This window comes from Chelonus insularis, unplaced genomic scaffold (assembly GCF_013357705.1).
Source record: "Chelonus insularis isolate UGA/USDA-ARS -01 unplaced genomic scaffold, ASM1335770v1 contig_310_pilon, whole genome shotgun sequence".
NCBI classification, from domain to species: Eukaryota; Metazoa; Arthropoda; class Insecta; order Hymenoptera; family Braconidae; genus Chelonus; species Chelonus insularis.
Genome location: NW_023276483.1, coordinates 110,507 through 126,809, shown reverse-complemented (window position 1 = coordinate 126,809; position 16,303 = coordinate 110,507). Strand labels below are relative to the sequence as shown.

The 16,303-nt window shown below is 29.2% G+C and overlaps 1 protein-coding gene across 4 annotated transcripts in view; it reads left to right on the top strand.

Annotated features, from left to right (window-relative positions):
* The window catches only part of Fhos (Formin homology 2 domain containing), a 48,099-nt gene that overhangs the window by 21,326 nt on the left and 10,470 nt on the right, over window positions 1–16,303 (top strand). For 2 of the 4 annotated variants that reach the window (XM_035080702.1, XM_035080703.1), the window contains exons 4-8: window positions 9,302–9,360; window positions 12,094–12,161; window positions 13,076–13,181; window positions 15,237–15,750; window positions 15,881–16,272. In XM_035080702.1, the coding sequence (XP_034936593.1) occupies window positions 9,302–9,360; window positions 12,094–12,161; window positions 13,076–13,181; window positions 15,237–15,750; window positions 15,881–16,272 (1,139 nt within the window). Of the gene's footprint in view, window positions 1–5,542; window positions 5,875–9,301; window positions 9,361–12,093; window positions 12,162–13,075; window positions 13,182–15,236; window positions 15,751–15,880; window positions 16,273–16,303 lie in introns of those variants that run through there. The other 2 variants (XM_035080701.1, XM_035080700.1) reach the window with 2 other exon arrangements.

Sequence of the window (16,303 nt, the reverse complement as noted above, 5' to 3'; positions counted from 1 at the left end):
CAAATGTATTTTTAGTAAATAAAGTGTAGGGTGACCTATTCGTCTACAGTTATCCATCAATGTGGATGAAAAACTCAATTTTTTCGTGTGATAATGGTGAAATTTTATCATTCAACATACAACTATGTCGTCAGTAAGATTAAAAAAATTCAATACCTTTTTCATTTTCAAAATTGTAAATGACAACAAAAATAGCAAAAATATTATTGATAAAAGATATTTTGGAGTAAAAGAAAAAATTTTTTTATCATGAATAAAAAATTTCTCATTTATCTCAGACTGCCAGGAATTTTTTGGTATTCCACTGTGACCCAACATCTTACTTTGCCTCAATTTCTTTCATACTTGAAAAAAAAATTCCCATCCAAATATTGATCGTCCATTTTTGTCATTTATTACTCACTAGTTGTATATTATTTGTGCTTTTAATGAAGTACAACAGCATACCTTGGTAATTTAATCTCAAGAAAATCTTGATCTTGTTATATACTCGTTGAGTAATTTTTTTTGTGTATGTGGGATTTTCTTCTTTAATAATATTTTCCGATAAATTAAAACCGGAGTAAATATAATGAAATAAAGTCATACATGAATATACATGTATGTAAATACCTTCTTCATCTAATATAAACATTTTACATAAACTCCAGCCTGCTAAGATTCTATTACAAAATAGAAAAATCTGATTGTCTGTTGGAAGAAATTCATTTAATTTAAATTTGTATTTCATTTTAATTTCATGCCTTCGTAACTCCATTTGTTTGAACTCTCAACCAAGTCCTTTTATTTTACTTCAATTATTTTTAATGCTGCTAAATATTCTTACAACTATCGTAGCAAAAAAATTATTTACTTCCACCTCAACGCTAATATTTTATTTACTCGAATTAGAAATAAAAATATTCCCTCTAAAAATAAGGTATATTTTTAAATATACACACTTTAAAAAAACAAATATTTTTCTCAGTAAATCAGTGTTGAAAGAATGTAAAAAAAAAAGATTCATTGAATTGTCAAAGAACTTTAATTGATGAGCGAAAAATGGATTTATTGTCAATAAATTTGATTTAGGAAGATGTAGAAATATGTGAGGGATGTTGGAAAATTTACAACAATTTAACTGACACACCTTCCTCCTTTCTCTTGATTTCTGCTGTTCACATCTTTTGGAGAAAGAAAGAGCACGCTCTTTATACTAATGTCAGTACTTTAGTAACTTAAAGTGTGTCATAACTGTCTTTGAACGAAAAAAATGGCCACGAAAAAAAAAAATGCAATAATGATGTATATTAGAATACTTGGATTGAAGTATAGAAGAAATAGCTCGAGGGTGTTCATTTAGATAAAATGCTTGATGTTATTTGATATAATTTTGACATAGTACACGAGAGAATGTTAGTAAGAACAAAGTAACATATTAGCTAAGGAAAAAATGTTACGTCGAACGAGTGTATCAGTAGATAAATGTTCGATGTTAGTGAAGATAATCGGCAATTAAGTTTTAATACGAAAAAGGGACTTCTGGACTGGTTGCGATGGGTCGTTAAGCCGAGCCGATGGTTGTGGTAGACTCTACCTGGTAGAGCGAAGGGATTCCAGGAACACGAACCAACGACACGTCTTCATTAGCCTTTCATGAACATTACCCGTTCCATGATGTCCTCCACTTTACTCTATATATACTCATGCAAGGACTTTCGAGTTGTAAGTAAAGATCTTGTGGGTTACAGTCTGTACAATACCTCTAGATAGATCCACTCTTATATGTAAACGTACCGTGCTATAGAGATAGAAGTCATCAGTATATCGTCTCGATATATACACATAGAAGAGCTACATGTGCGAATAGAGAACTCGATTGTGCGTATCCAACCATTGATGTTTGCACCATGTGTATATAAACCAGTGCATTTACAGTCAAGTTATATACTAGTGTGTAAGGATACAGCTGCATGATGGATACGCTTCGGGATTCGAGAGTAATTTCATTGTAGAAGAATCGTGTGTATTTAACCGACAATGTGGGCAAAATGTTGCCATGGACTCTGTGACATAGTGGATTATAATTTAATGAAACAATGGAACTAATGATTTATTAGAGTGTAAAAGAGTTAGATCCAACTCAGCGCGTCCAAGAATCCCTTTAAAAAAGTTTTAAAGTGATTTTAAAAATTCTACAGAAAAATCAACGAGATATAAGTTTTTGAAATATAAAAAGATTGCTCAGCGTGAAATTATTGTTTATGAAGCCATTGTATGTTTAATCATTATTTTTTACAAGATTTAACAATGGAGATTAATTTTAAAAAAATACCTTTATTAATGTCATCATAATTTACTGCAAATATGGAGTAGTATTTAGGTGTTGAGGGTTTGGAGAATGAAAAAATAAGTTTGTTTTTTTATGCATTGGAATACTCTTGAATAATTTTTTAATTGCATCTATTTAACGCGTTCTGGTACATAAACCCCTCAATAATTACACTAGCCCTTTTTTAACTTTTACTTGTATAATTTCAAAGTTGTACGAGAGTGTAAAGAAAGATTCTTGAATTTTTAATTAATTTTAAAAACTTTGAATTTGCAAAGAGTTTTTTCTTTTTTTTCCCCCCATTTTAACTCGTTGCCACTTTTCGAAATAAAAAAGAAACGGATGAATAGTTAAAGTATTTACGTTTTTTTCCTGAGCTAAAAGTACTCTAAGTGATTGTGTGAAGAGTAAAGTTACTGAATTTTTTTAACCAATGTTTCAAGTTTCTAACGATATATTTTTAATGTAAATAATACTTGAAAATATTTACAGTAATGATTAGTGATGTTGATTTTAATGTAAAGTTGATAATGATTATAATGAAATTACGAGGATCTCATAACTGAACAAGCATTTTGAGAAAATATAACGGTACATGACCTATCTAGATGACGAAAGTTCTTAAGTCACAGCTAAGCATACTGCAGGGAATCTTATGATAGTAGTATCCATTGTATTAACTCTGTAATCAAGTACTGATCTATGTATTGTCAAACATTCCCACGCTGACAGCCGTCTTCAGAATTTATAATCATTTATTATTACAATAGATATACTGTCTACATCATCTAGTTTAAATTAATACGCCAGTTGACTCAACTTTAATAAACACATATCTCCACACAACAAGCTATCTTGAACTCAAAGAATTAAATCATCCCAACAAAAATAACTATCAATATTCTCTAAGTAGTATCATATTCAGATCATCAATTACATTGTATCCTTTTTGATTAAATTGAGATTAATAATGAAAATTGTTGCTCAATATTCATAGTACTCTTGACAAAAAATTTATTTAAAGTGGCAATTGTTGAAGAGAATGATAAAAATTGAGGCAAAAGAGATTAAGATTAAAATAAATTGTTGGATGTAGCAATGATGAGATAGAAAAATTGTTTGACTGATGGATTTGCATCCAAAACAACACTTGAGAAGATACTTGGTAGCATTCAAAAATGTTGAGAGAAAATGATAAAATAATAAGCTTTATTCATGAAAAAATTATTCAAAAATAGTTACAAGCTTCAGATGGAGTTGAAATTCTGGGTAGATATTTTGTCTGAGTATTTACAGTAAAAAAACAATATTTTTACAATAACTATTGCATTCTTGATCATAATATTTTTAAATAAAACAGCAATTTATTACCAACATTACACGAATGATAGCAGGATGATGCTAGAAGTGCTATTCCTATCCTGTCTTCATTCATGTTATGTTGTTCAAGTATTATTATTTTATTTGAGAATATTATGATCAAGAATTTTGTTAATGTAAAAGACAGTAGGAAAAATTGTGACAAAGTAACAAAATCAAGTAGCTATTTCTAATCCTCAAAAAAAGTAGCTTCATTTTTTTGATTGTCTAACTTTCCATTGATGGGATCTTCAAAGTGGCTGTATTGATGGATGTAGTAGATAGATGAATCTAAACAAAAAAGACCAATCAACTGAAGAGAAATAGATGCTAAAAGAAATGGAAAATTACAAAAATATTGAAATGGTCAATAGTGAAATGGAAAAGGAGGTCAGTGTGACCACTCGCGTAATCGATCCATGAGAATCGTGTGCTAATATTATACTCTATACGTATTCTGAGGTTACTCACTGTATTTGGCATACAATATATATGTATAAAATCGTAATCTACATGTTGTAAGCTCTTTCCCGAGCTTTTATTAATACCATTTTTTTTATCATTCCTGAATTGATATAATTCAAAGCAATTTTTATTTCATTCTTCTAGCCCTTAATATTCATTTTATTAATTAAATCCTTTGCAACAAATTGAATTGATGCTGAAATTAAAGGTTTTTTTTTCTTTTTGTTAACTGTAAAGGCAAACTCGAATTGCATATGAATGTGACAGTTGCTAAATCCATTAGATCTTCCTTTGAAAGAATGAATAAAATCAAAAAACATTTAAATCCTTTCATGCAGAAAAGCTTTTGACACCTAATACATGTTGAGCATTACTAAGCAGAATCTAAAAGTGTTATTTCAGACACGACCGGAAGAAAGGATGACCGCGTGGATAATGTCTGAATTTTTTTGGTTTCAAATTTTGTATGAATGTGCATGAGGTTTATAAAAGAAGTAAAAATTCTATAATTTAATATGTCTTGTAACATAATAAACATTACACTTTTATTTAATTTTATAATATCCTCTGAAAATTTACAAATAATTCCATACATAAATTATAAATAAAATAACATTACTTAACTAATGGTAATTTTTCTTTACTCTTTGATATAAATTTTAATCCAACTTAATATTTTTGATAGAGTTGTTTAATGTCCTCCATTTTACCTGAACTCTAAAAGGGTTTTTTTTTTATATCCAACATAACATTCTTTGTACATAAATTGTTAGACATATTCTTTGTGATACATTAGATTTTTTAAATCAAGATATAAATTGTATTGAAGGATATAAACGAGTTTTTCATACTTGGCCTAATTCAGGAGATATTAACAATGATAAGAATAAACAGAAACAAAGTTCAAGAAAGTCATTTATAATCGTTAGACTACATTATTAGTGCTTCTGGATCAATAGAAGAGTTATACTTTCATTCTTATTTTTCTACGAAGACAGTTCTTTTTTCTTTCAATATTGATTCAACTTTACATTCGAAAATAAGTATTAAAAAATTCTTTGCATTTATTATCACAATGATTTATTAGTATAAATGGTTAATAAAATATGTATTACCATTGATTTAATGCATTCTAGAATATTTTATTAATAAATGAAGTATTTTATTTCCATTGATTTTATCGGATTATCATAATTTTTTGTATAAGATAGTGGAATTGAAAATTTTAAAATAGTTTTACTGTTATAATGGTGTAGGAATGAGATTCTCTGTGTCACTTAATGGAAGAAAAAAAATGTTGATATGTTTAATTATGTATCTGATAGCCAACTGTCACATGTACATAAGTAGATTTAATAATACTACTTAAAATGGGCTTGTGAAAATGGCAAATAAAATTGTAAAACCAAGGTCAATTATATAGCAACACAATGTGAGGTAAAGTATGTGTGCTTAGACCGTAAAGAATATATAAATTTCACACGCAGGAATGGAACTGGCGTGAGACGTAGTTTTTATTCCCCACTTTGACTTCTCTTTTGTGTGATGAGTGAGTGTAAGAAACTTTATGGACAAAGATACAAGTCAGTTGGTTGAAGTGATGCTTTGGCTGCACAAGTTCAAACACAGTTTGCATATCGTGACTTTCTTGAATTATAGTTTTATTTTAAATGCAACTCACGTAAGTGAAAAAGCAATGTTCTAGAGAAATGCTTGTGAATGAAAATGCCGCCTTATTGGTAATTAAACTTCTTTTTTTTGGACTTTTTTTATTTTGACAAAATTAGTGACAAGTGTTTAAGTTGCTCCGAAATATTTAAAAAAATTTCTAAGGTTTTTATCCTTGATTAAATTGAAACTTATTCATTTTTAATGATTGACAATATTTTTGAGTGCATCCAAATGTTAGTTTTTATTCATAAGCAATTAGTGGAGATTCAGAGGTAAAGTGAAGTAGTGGAAAATAATTGGAAGTCAACTAAAATACCTGATTTAAAAGGAAACAATAATTTCCAAGGAATATTTAGGAGAATAAAAAAATATTATTAAAAAAAATTAAAGTCTGATTAGCTATAATTTGGGTTGAAATGCCCTGTATCATCATTTTAAATAACTCATTTTTAGACCTAAACTATTTTTCCCTTTCAAAAATACTTTTTAATCCCTTAATTGCATCAATGCCTTCCAAAAAAATAATAAAAATCACAAAAATAAATTGGAAGATTTTTTAATGAGTTTCGTTGATGAAAAAAAATTTCTTTTTTATTTTTACATGTTTTTTTTTTTATTCTAAAGAATTTCATTTTACCTCTGCTTCTTTCTGGAAAAAAATTTTATTCACTTGAATTCGGATTATTTAAGGAATAACGTGAAAGTTAATCTAAATATAGACATCTAGAGTCTTAGATAGATACAAACATGATAGCAACTGTCGGATGAAGATGCTTAGAATTGCACAGATGCAACAGGTGCAGTATAACGACAACGCATCCATCGGCAATACATTTGAATAATTGGAACAAGCGGGTGACCGCGACCACTCTCTCGAACCAACGCGTCTCTCTTGTGGCTGATAGTTGCCAAACTAAACACCATTTTCTACTATCTGTTACTAATCTAATACACGAGAGATCTGAGCCAATTGAATGTATGGCATATTTCAATAAGAAGTTTTCACTATAATTGTAATCATTGATAAACTTGAACTCCCGATAGAGAAGAATCATTCAAGTCAATTGTATTTCTGATAGCTATATTTAAACATTTCTCAAGTATACTCATAAATATTCTCTCCATGTACTCTCGCATACCTAAACTTGGATACATCGTGACTTCGATCTTTCATAAATCAAAGTTATTTAATATTGTTCTCCATGACTTGTAAATAATTCTTTTGCCATATTGAATTACAAATTATTTGCAATTTATTTCAAAAAAAAAAAAATTGTTTTACATTAAATATAGTATTGAAGACAATTGCAATGACATCCAGTGAACTTTTTCATCGTTTTTTTTTTTTTAAATAACAAATAGCTATTAAAAAATATATTCAACCATTATTTTTCGTGCTTTTATGATTTATTTATTATAAACTAAAATTTAGTGAATAAATATAGTTCATTTATCAAAGTAATTGGTATGTTATTGATTAATTTTCGTGCTGTGAAAAATTTAAAAACTCTGGAAAATAAATGTAATAATTTTAATTATTAAAAAAAGTATATATTGAACTGAATTAAATGAATTGAATGAGAAAAAATGTAAAAAGGGAAATATTAGTGATATATAATTGTGGAAACCACGGAGAAATAGCAGAACAATACCCAAGTGTGTCATAAATTTGAGTACCAAAAATACTATTAACGGATTTGTTGGTAAACCAAATAATTTTTTACAATGTGTAACGTGCGCACAATGGCAGCGTAGAAAAAAAATAGGATAAAATAATAAAAAAATAATTGATGATACGCTGGTTTAGTATCACCCTTCGAATACCCTGTAGGTGAAAACTGTGCAAGCTTCGTTCAACCAGCATTAGCCATCGCATCGTTGCACAGTCTGCGGTCCGTTCAATTTAGTACCAACTCTCGTTCACTTTTTTCCTTTAAAGATTTATCGAAATCGCCGGTAGCCAGCAGGCTCAAGCTGCAACATCATCGGTGTATACACCTGTTTTATACTATTTTATACTAGTGTACGTAACATTCTTAACTTTAGCAATCGGAATACAAATAAAACTTGATATAAAATAGCTTTTGTTTACTCTGATGGAAATTTAAAAATTTTTAATTAAAAGAATTTTGAGATTGAAAATAAATTAAACTTTAATAGAGCTCGAATTTTATTGATGGAACTGGGGAATGTAGAATAAGTTCCTGATTGAATTGAATTTTTAGAATTTTTATCTGTCAAATATTTTTCTATTTGTGGAATTCATATATTTTACATTTTAATATAAAAACGACGGGAAATTAACAAAAACTATTTTTTGGGGGATATTCATTTTTAATTGATTACGCAGCTTTTATTGATTTTTAAAGCTGAAAAAATTTTTATAAAATTTCAATTATCTCACAATTTTAATTATTACGAATTATAAAAATTTTAATTGATACATGGATTTCAATTTGTGTCCGTTTATTGGTTAGTTAAAAATCATTTTGATATCTACCATGCTTGAAACATTATTTCCATTCATTCAAATTACTTGAAATAACTCAATAATAATATATTTATTGGCTTTCAAAATTTTAATTGAAATACTAAAAATATTTTTCCATGACTACCGTTAATATTTATATGAATGATGGAATAAATGAGAATAGTCTGACATAAAAACCTTCCACAACGTAAGTAGGTATTCATGCATAATAATTTCTAGGCTCACGTGCATTCATAAACCAATATTCATTAAAAATAAAATGAAGCTTTCTGGGTATGTAGGTGAGATTATCATTAGAGTTCATTAACAAAAAACAAACAAATAGAAATAAATAATTTAGTTGGTGGGAAAATATGTCGGTACTTATATGTAACTTAGCAGATAGTTTGCAGTTTAAAAAAAAAAGTATTTATTCCTCGAATATACATTACTCATTTATGAGCGGAAGCATGATTAACATGCCCTCTAAATATTTAATTTTTCTTACAAACGTGGCTATCTTTTTTTTTTGCCTTCTCCGTTCACGTCTCAAATCCATTGTTTCAATCTTCCATGGTTTTCTCATGGACGCAGGAGAATTGTGTGGGAAGATTCGCAGGAGTTTCAAGTTCAATCTTGCAACCGAGGTCGAATGTTTGCTCGGAGCGTCACTCATAATTCTTTCTTTCGATTCTTTGTCTTATCATTGCGATGGTCTAACCTAATTTATTATATTCTTATTATATTTTCGTCATAATAAAAAAAAAAGACGATTATTCATTAAATGCACTGCAATCAAGATCATAATTATTATGCAGTTATATTTATTTTTAAAATTATATTTTACTGTGGGAAAATTCCGCAAATAAATTCAGCACACACAAGCCAAAATCAAACAACAAATTATTCAATTATTTTCAGATTTAAAAAATAACTAGTTTATTAAAAGAAATGTAATCTATTAAAAAAAAAAAGATTGATATTTTTGATTATTTTTAATAATAAAAAATTAATTCTTGTTTCAGTCGAAAAAATTCAATAGTCTTGAGGACACAACTATCAGTCCGGGTGCACACAATAATAGGTAAGTTATTTATTATAAAATCAATATCAAATATCAAATCGAAATGAGTAATTAACGTTTTGGAGCAATCCTATATACATTGCGGATTATAACCAAATTTGATGAAGCGATGGACAAATAAGGAGTACATTTATTTGAACATTATATCTTCAATTATCCCAGTTCATTTAAATCGATATCTTTTCCCTGTTACCATTTCTCCTCGTTTATAATTTCACTACCACTATTATACTGCTTGTTCGATTCCTTGCTTGATACACAATTCACCAATACGACGAGATTGGTCGATTAAACAGCTGCGGCAAGAAGATCATTCGAGCATAACGGTACGTGTGTACAACGTAGATTGGTTCCCTTATTCGTTCAACACTCTGCTTGGATTTTTCAAGAATTATTGTCCCATTCAATCGAACAGTATATTTTTGCAATTCACGTATATATGTGTGTGTTTTTAAATTATTTTCAATCAAACACATTAATCCAACATTGTAGTAAAAAGTTCATGAGAATTTGTATTTAACTGGATTGAAAAAAAAAAAATAAAAAAATTCATAAATATTTATTTGCAATAAATAAATTGCTTGAAGCATGAATAAGCTTATTAACACTTTATGGATTTTATTGTAAATAAATAAAATTTATTAGCAGTAAAAAATTATTTTTTCACCATAAGTAAATTGTAATTTTTACATCTCACTTCATTAACTTTAATTTATTATCTAATGAAAAATTTTATTCACATTGAAAAAATAAAACATTATTCTTGAGTAACTGATTTCATAACGAAATAAATCAAGATAAAGATGTTAATTTTGACGTCATGGTATTTCCTTAATTTCCTACTAAAATATTCTACTTTAGTTCCAATGATAGTAGTACTTTTACTGATAAAAAAGAACTTTAATTATTACTCATTAATGTGTGAGAATTAAAAATGTTAATTATAATCAACTTTTATAGCCATTTTTATCAAAACAATAGAGACTTTAATTGTTTATTTAAAAAAAAAACACACACACACATTTCTTTGAAAGTTTTTTATCGTTAACTTTGTTGAAGAACATGACCTCCTTCTGTAGGATAAACCACAAACCTTAAAAATCGGATGTACAGTCAATTAATTTTCACCTTAAAGACATACTATAATCAAAACCACAACAAGGAAGTGGTAATGTATTTGTTACAATATCTAATTGCTCTCGTGCTTCTAACAGATTAACTTGCTAGATTTCTCAACATCTTCGTCACCCATATAATAATGGAAAATAAATACCAGTAATAAAATAACTCCAAGTAATGAAAGAATAAAAAAAAAATAAATAAATACCGTTAGTAGTCAATTAATAAGTCAGAAAAAATTCTCTGATTGATTAAAGGTTTTTTCATTTCAACTTATATATCTTTATTTGCAATTTAAATTTCCCTATGGATACGCTTGTGTATAAGCAGAACTGTGTTTAATTAATGTAAATATTCGCAATACGTATTATTCACACGTCAATAGAAATCGAATTATCACAGCTCATTCTCACAAATGTTGTCGGCATTTTAACATAATATATCGTACACGTTGACAATAGTAATCATGCTTCTTTCTCTAACTAGAATAAATAGAAAAAATTATTTATCGTCTCTTCATCTAATGAAGTGGATAGAATTCATGTTAAATAATTTTTCTTTCTCTAAAAGTGTTTTTCATCAAAATATTCCAAAAATGAGAGAAAATAAAACTATTTTAAAACTTTGAAAAAATGTTTTTAAAAATACTTTATTCAATGATGATTGATTTTTTTAATAGCAGAAGAATTTTTTATTTATTTTTAATTAAAAAAAAAAACTCCGAAAATCTTCATGTTTTATTTAAATGCAATAAAAGTGCATTAAACAAATGCACTTTAAATTATTAGAAAACTGACATCAATGTAAATCAAATGGATGACGTCCTATTAACAGTTTTAAAACAAATTTATTTTACATGATAGAAGGTTACATAATGTTACACTAACAACATCTTACACAAATAAAACGAAAACAAAGGTTACTCACATTTTTGTTGGCCAAGCCATGAAGCCAAAAGCTTTTAAGCTCGTAGCCTCTAATCCGTAGCCTTCAATACAAATAGCTAATCTCGAAGTTTTTGAACAATTTTTTTTCCAAATCCAAACTACTAGATTGTATTATTATTTTTTTTTAATTAGAAGCTTCATCATTTTAATGCATTTTATGCTTACTATAAAAAGAATCATACATAAAAAATAACATATCATACTAATGAACTTTACTGTTTATCCTTTTAATTAACAGAAAAAAGTTAAGTTGAAAAATATGTTTTCATCAATTATGATTGATGTGTATGAACGATGAAAATAACTAGTTGAAAAATATCAAACATTTCAATACATAAAAATTGACTGGATTCAATTAATATCGAGATAACTTTGACGCTAATTGCATCGCGCCACTGATTTTTTATGCAAATTGAATGAATTAAATATGACGTTGAACATCAACTGATTGTCATTTAAAAATAAGACTTTTATTTTATTTTATATTGAATAAAAATCGTTACGTTTTGATTATTATAAAAATTAGTAATAAAAATGGATCTGATGTACATAGGGATTATTTATGTAATAAATAATCATATATTTCCCCTTGTTTCTCGGCCAAGACTAAAAGTTGATTATGTATTACGTTAATAATAAATAGCTGGACGTTGATTGTCTGTTTCAGAGAAATTGTTAAACAGCGAAGGTCGAGAACTACGACGGGCACTCTTCTCTCTCAAGCAGATCTTTCAGGTGAGTTTTACTCTGGCTATTTTTAACCACGACTTGTTCTTTACTCGCCCCCACATCTTTTGTCTTTCTCTTTTACCATCTTATCTACTTAGTCCGTTGTCGTCTCAAGTTTTCCTTCTTCTTATTCGTTGAGTTGGTTTGCTCGAGTAAATATTTGTGCGACAGCAACAATACAACCATTTTCTTTTACATTTTACCGTCATCCGTCTGTTTCTTATTATAAATAATGCACCGAAAAAAAACTTTCAAGCGCAATTATTATCTATTTAATGTTTCGTTTACTTCCTCTGTCATTCTTGGATCTCAGTTAAAATCATGTCAACTATATTAAATTGCCCGACCTACCTGAAATTCAAAAGAACAATGTCAACTTCTTTTTTCTCCTTTTAATTTTAATGTCTAGAGTTTAAAGTATTGTTTCAATTTCGAATTTAATGGAGTTCAAAGTTCCTAAAAAAATTTCTAATGGTAGATAGAAAGAAAGGCGAAAGCTAACGAGTACGGATTTGGCGAGTCTGAATCAATAGATTTTAGAGCATTGAGGTAAAAGAACAGGGATTCTCCATCTTGAATGCTAGATGTAGGTTATCGAGATTTTGTGGAAAATCTCGTGGATATGAATTGAAAAAGGATATCGTGAATTGTATCAATAAAATGAAAATTCACTATGACGTTTTTCACTTCATGAAATGCAATAAAATAAAAGTTATTCAATCATTTAATCTCGACATCGAGTAAAGAAAAAAAAAATGAAAATAACTGTAATTAAATTTACATTCTTTTTAGTTAACAATAAAATAAAATTAAAATACAAATTTTTTTTTCTATCAGTCCAACATTTATATCATTTATTTTTTTCAACAGAGATCATGTAATTACCTATCAATCACTAAATTGCTTTTCTTTTTTTGCAGGAGGATAAAGATTTAGTGCATGAGTTCGTACAGAATGATGGACTGGCATGTCTCATCAAGGTCGGCAATGAAGCAGATCAAAATTATCAGAATTACATACTTCGAGGTAAGTTACATTTTACTTACATTCCTGTACCAGACCATCTCCATCCAATGCCTTATATTTATATTTAACGACAATTCTAATGTAATTTAGCTACTTTAAATCATTCAACATTACCAAGTAATCAATAACCCGATAATGCGCTTATTCAGTTCATCTTGGACTTGTCTATAATTTACTCAGACATCCCTTTCTATGTAATCTCATTTACAAGATGTAGATCAAACAGAAGTTTATTATCAGAGAATTTCCAACCTTTGTTATCTTCAAATCAATTGTCTGTTATCCTTATCTATTGTCTTATTGATGAATTCATTATTTAATTTAATTGGCTAGCTTTTCAATAAGCTTCAAGGAATTTTCATTTTAAATTTAAAATAACTGTTAGCCTCAATTTAGCAGAAAAGATGGACAATTAAATACAAATGGCTCATCAACTGATAGCTTTGGGTTTATTTAATTAAAAATTATAATAATTTATGTAATTACATTTTCTGTATTATTATGTATTACAATTGCCAGTAAATCAGAAAGGTATTTAATTCATTATAGGAAATTTAAAAGTGGGATGAGGAAGGATAAATCATTTATTAAATTAAATGAAACTATTGTTATTATAAAGTAACATTAATAATAAATATTTTCATTCCATTGTAACAACTTGAACTTGATGTATGTCTTTGAAAACCTTTTCTAAAACTTGCTCAGGTGCAGGTAATCCCTCAAAGTTGATTTGTTAAAAAGCTTAAAAATAAATGGCATCAGCATAAAGAAAAAAGTCAGAAGAAGGTGGGGAAAAAAATGCTACTGTATATTTCTATTTAATCGAGAAGAAGAAACGTGGTATCAACGTAGGTGCGTTTCTCGCCCCTCATAAATCTTTAGTGACGCGGGTCAAAAGTGGAGAAAGCGAGTAGAAAAGAGTAATATCTATACGCACAAGTAGAGAAAGAGATAGAGTAAAAAGAGGATGAGAGAAAGCGACGATAACAAATGGGTTGGAACTTGTATATGTTCCGTAGTTTAATTAAAGTTACTTGGTCCGGTAGCATGCTGCAATTTAGAAAGTAAAAAAATTGAGACCAACCCCTTTTCACTATGATATGACTCAACCTCTCACTCCAGGGGTGTGCATTGATTAAGTTGTAAAATAATTCGCACTCTCTTGAGGAACTTTTAGTAAGTACTCATGCTCATAATAATTATACTTTATATTTTTTATTCATCCTGGTACTAATTAATTGACCAAATAACAAACTCCATTTTAAATGAATATTTTTCAGTAAAATATCTTTTACATAATGAAACTTGTTGGTAAAAAAAAAAAATTTAAAAGAGTTTTTATCGACTTGTACTATTGAATAGGTTGAATTTTAAATGAAATAGAATTAAAAAAAGAGATGGCTAGAAGAAAAAAAATAGTTGAAATAATTTAGGTAGTTAGTTATTTCAAAGCAATTTAAAATTACAGAAAAAAGAAAAGGGTGGAATTTACGTAGTAAACACTTGTTAGTGGGATTCGCACGCAATGCACTGGCTTCATGTAGACAGTTGGAGCAAAAGCTCGTTGCTTGTGAATGTACACACAGTCCCTCCGGAACTTTACGAGGCACTCGAAAACGCCTCACAAACACGAGCTTTTTGCCGACGCGAGCTTTATCGTTTCGACGTAATTCCTCGCTAGCTCGTACGCCCACGGGGTCGACTCCGGTATCCTCGAATGTTCGCCCAGGGAACGTCATCAAAGTTAGGAACAATCGATTTGGTCGATGCACATAAAAGACCCAGTGAATTTAATTCGCGCTTACGTACTCTTCTTACTCTTCTTCTTTTTTCTCAATATTTCTTTTATGTTTCAACAAGTTATCCATTTATTAAGCTTTTCAGAAATAAACTTTTAATTTGATAAATAAAACAAAAATTGTATCACTTTTTGATAAACTTGCTTCATTAATGAATATTCAAAGTTGAAGGAAAATGACATTTGTAATTGATGTAAATGAAAAAGAATGGGTAAATAATTGGTGTGTAAAATGGGATTTGTTTTATTTTCTATAGCCCTAGGCCAAGTTATGCTCTACGTTGATGGAATGAATGGCGTAATAGAACATGGTCAGACAGTACAATGGTTATATACCCTGATAGCCAGTCGATTTCGGCTTGTAGTCAAGACTGCATTGAAGCTGCTTCTTGTCTTTGTTGAGTATGTTGAAACCAACAGTCTTCTGCTTGTACGGGCTGTTAGATCAGTCGATACCTCACGTGGCATGATTCCTTGGACAAATGTCATGAAACTTCTCAAGGACTACGATGCTGCCGATACAGAACTACTCATTTATGCGACAACACTCGTAAACAAGTGCCTCAATGGAATACCAGATCAGGATACTTATTACGATCAAGTTGATTGTCTTGAAGAGCAAGGTATTGAAGGTATTATACAGAGGTACATGTCTAAACAGGGTACAGATCTCGATCTTCTCAGACAGTTTCAAATTTATGAGGCTGTTTTGCATCATGAAGATGGAAATGATCGGGATTCACCAATCAGACAACTTGACGACAACATCAGGTACATTTGAACAAGTTTTTTTATTTCACTTTATCATCATAATAGTTTGGAAATTTATTCACTATAAAACAACAACTGAATTAATCTTACCAATAATAATAATGCCTTGTTTTTGGAATATCATTTTTAGGAAAACGTTACGTAGCAGAAAATCTTTAGTGGATTCTCATGAACGCCGCAAATCTCGTAGACATTCAACGGGTACTTCACCACTCTCAATGAGTCTAAATACTCGGTTAAGTCCTCGGTTAAATCACTCTCTCGGTCTTAATTCTCTGAATGGAACTTTTAACTCCAGTTTACCAGATGATGACGATGAATCTAGTAGTTCTCAAAGTTCACAAGGTCTTGGAGATGTTCAACTCAATGGGAGTTATAAAGAAAACAAAGATGATGTTGGAGTGACTCCAGCATTGCGACGCCGCAGGGAACGCGCTGAAAGACAGAGAAGCTTCATTCGAGAACAACAAGAAGCGACAGCCAATATAAGAGCCACTATTGGCAGTATAGAAGGACAAGAAGGTTTGAGAATTTTCTTTCATTTTCAATTTTC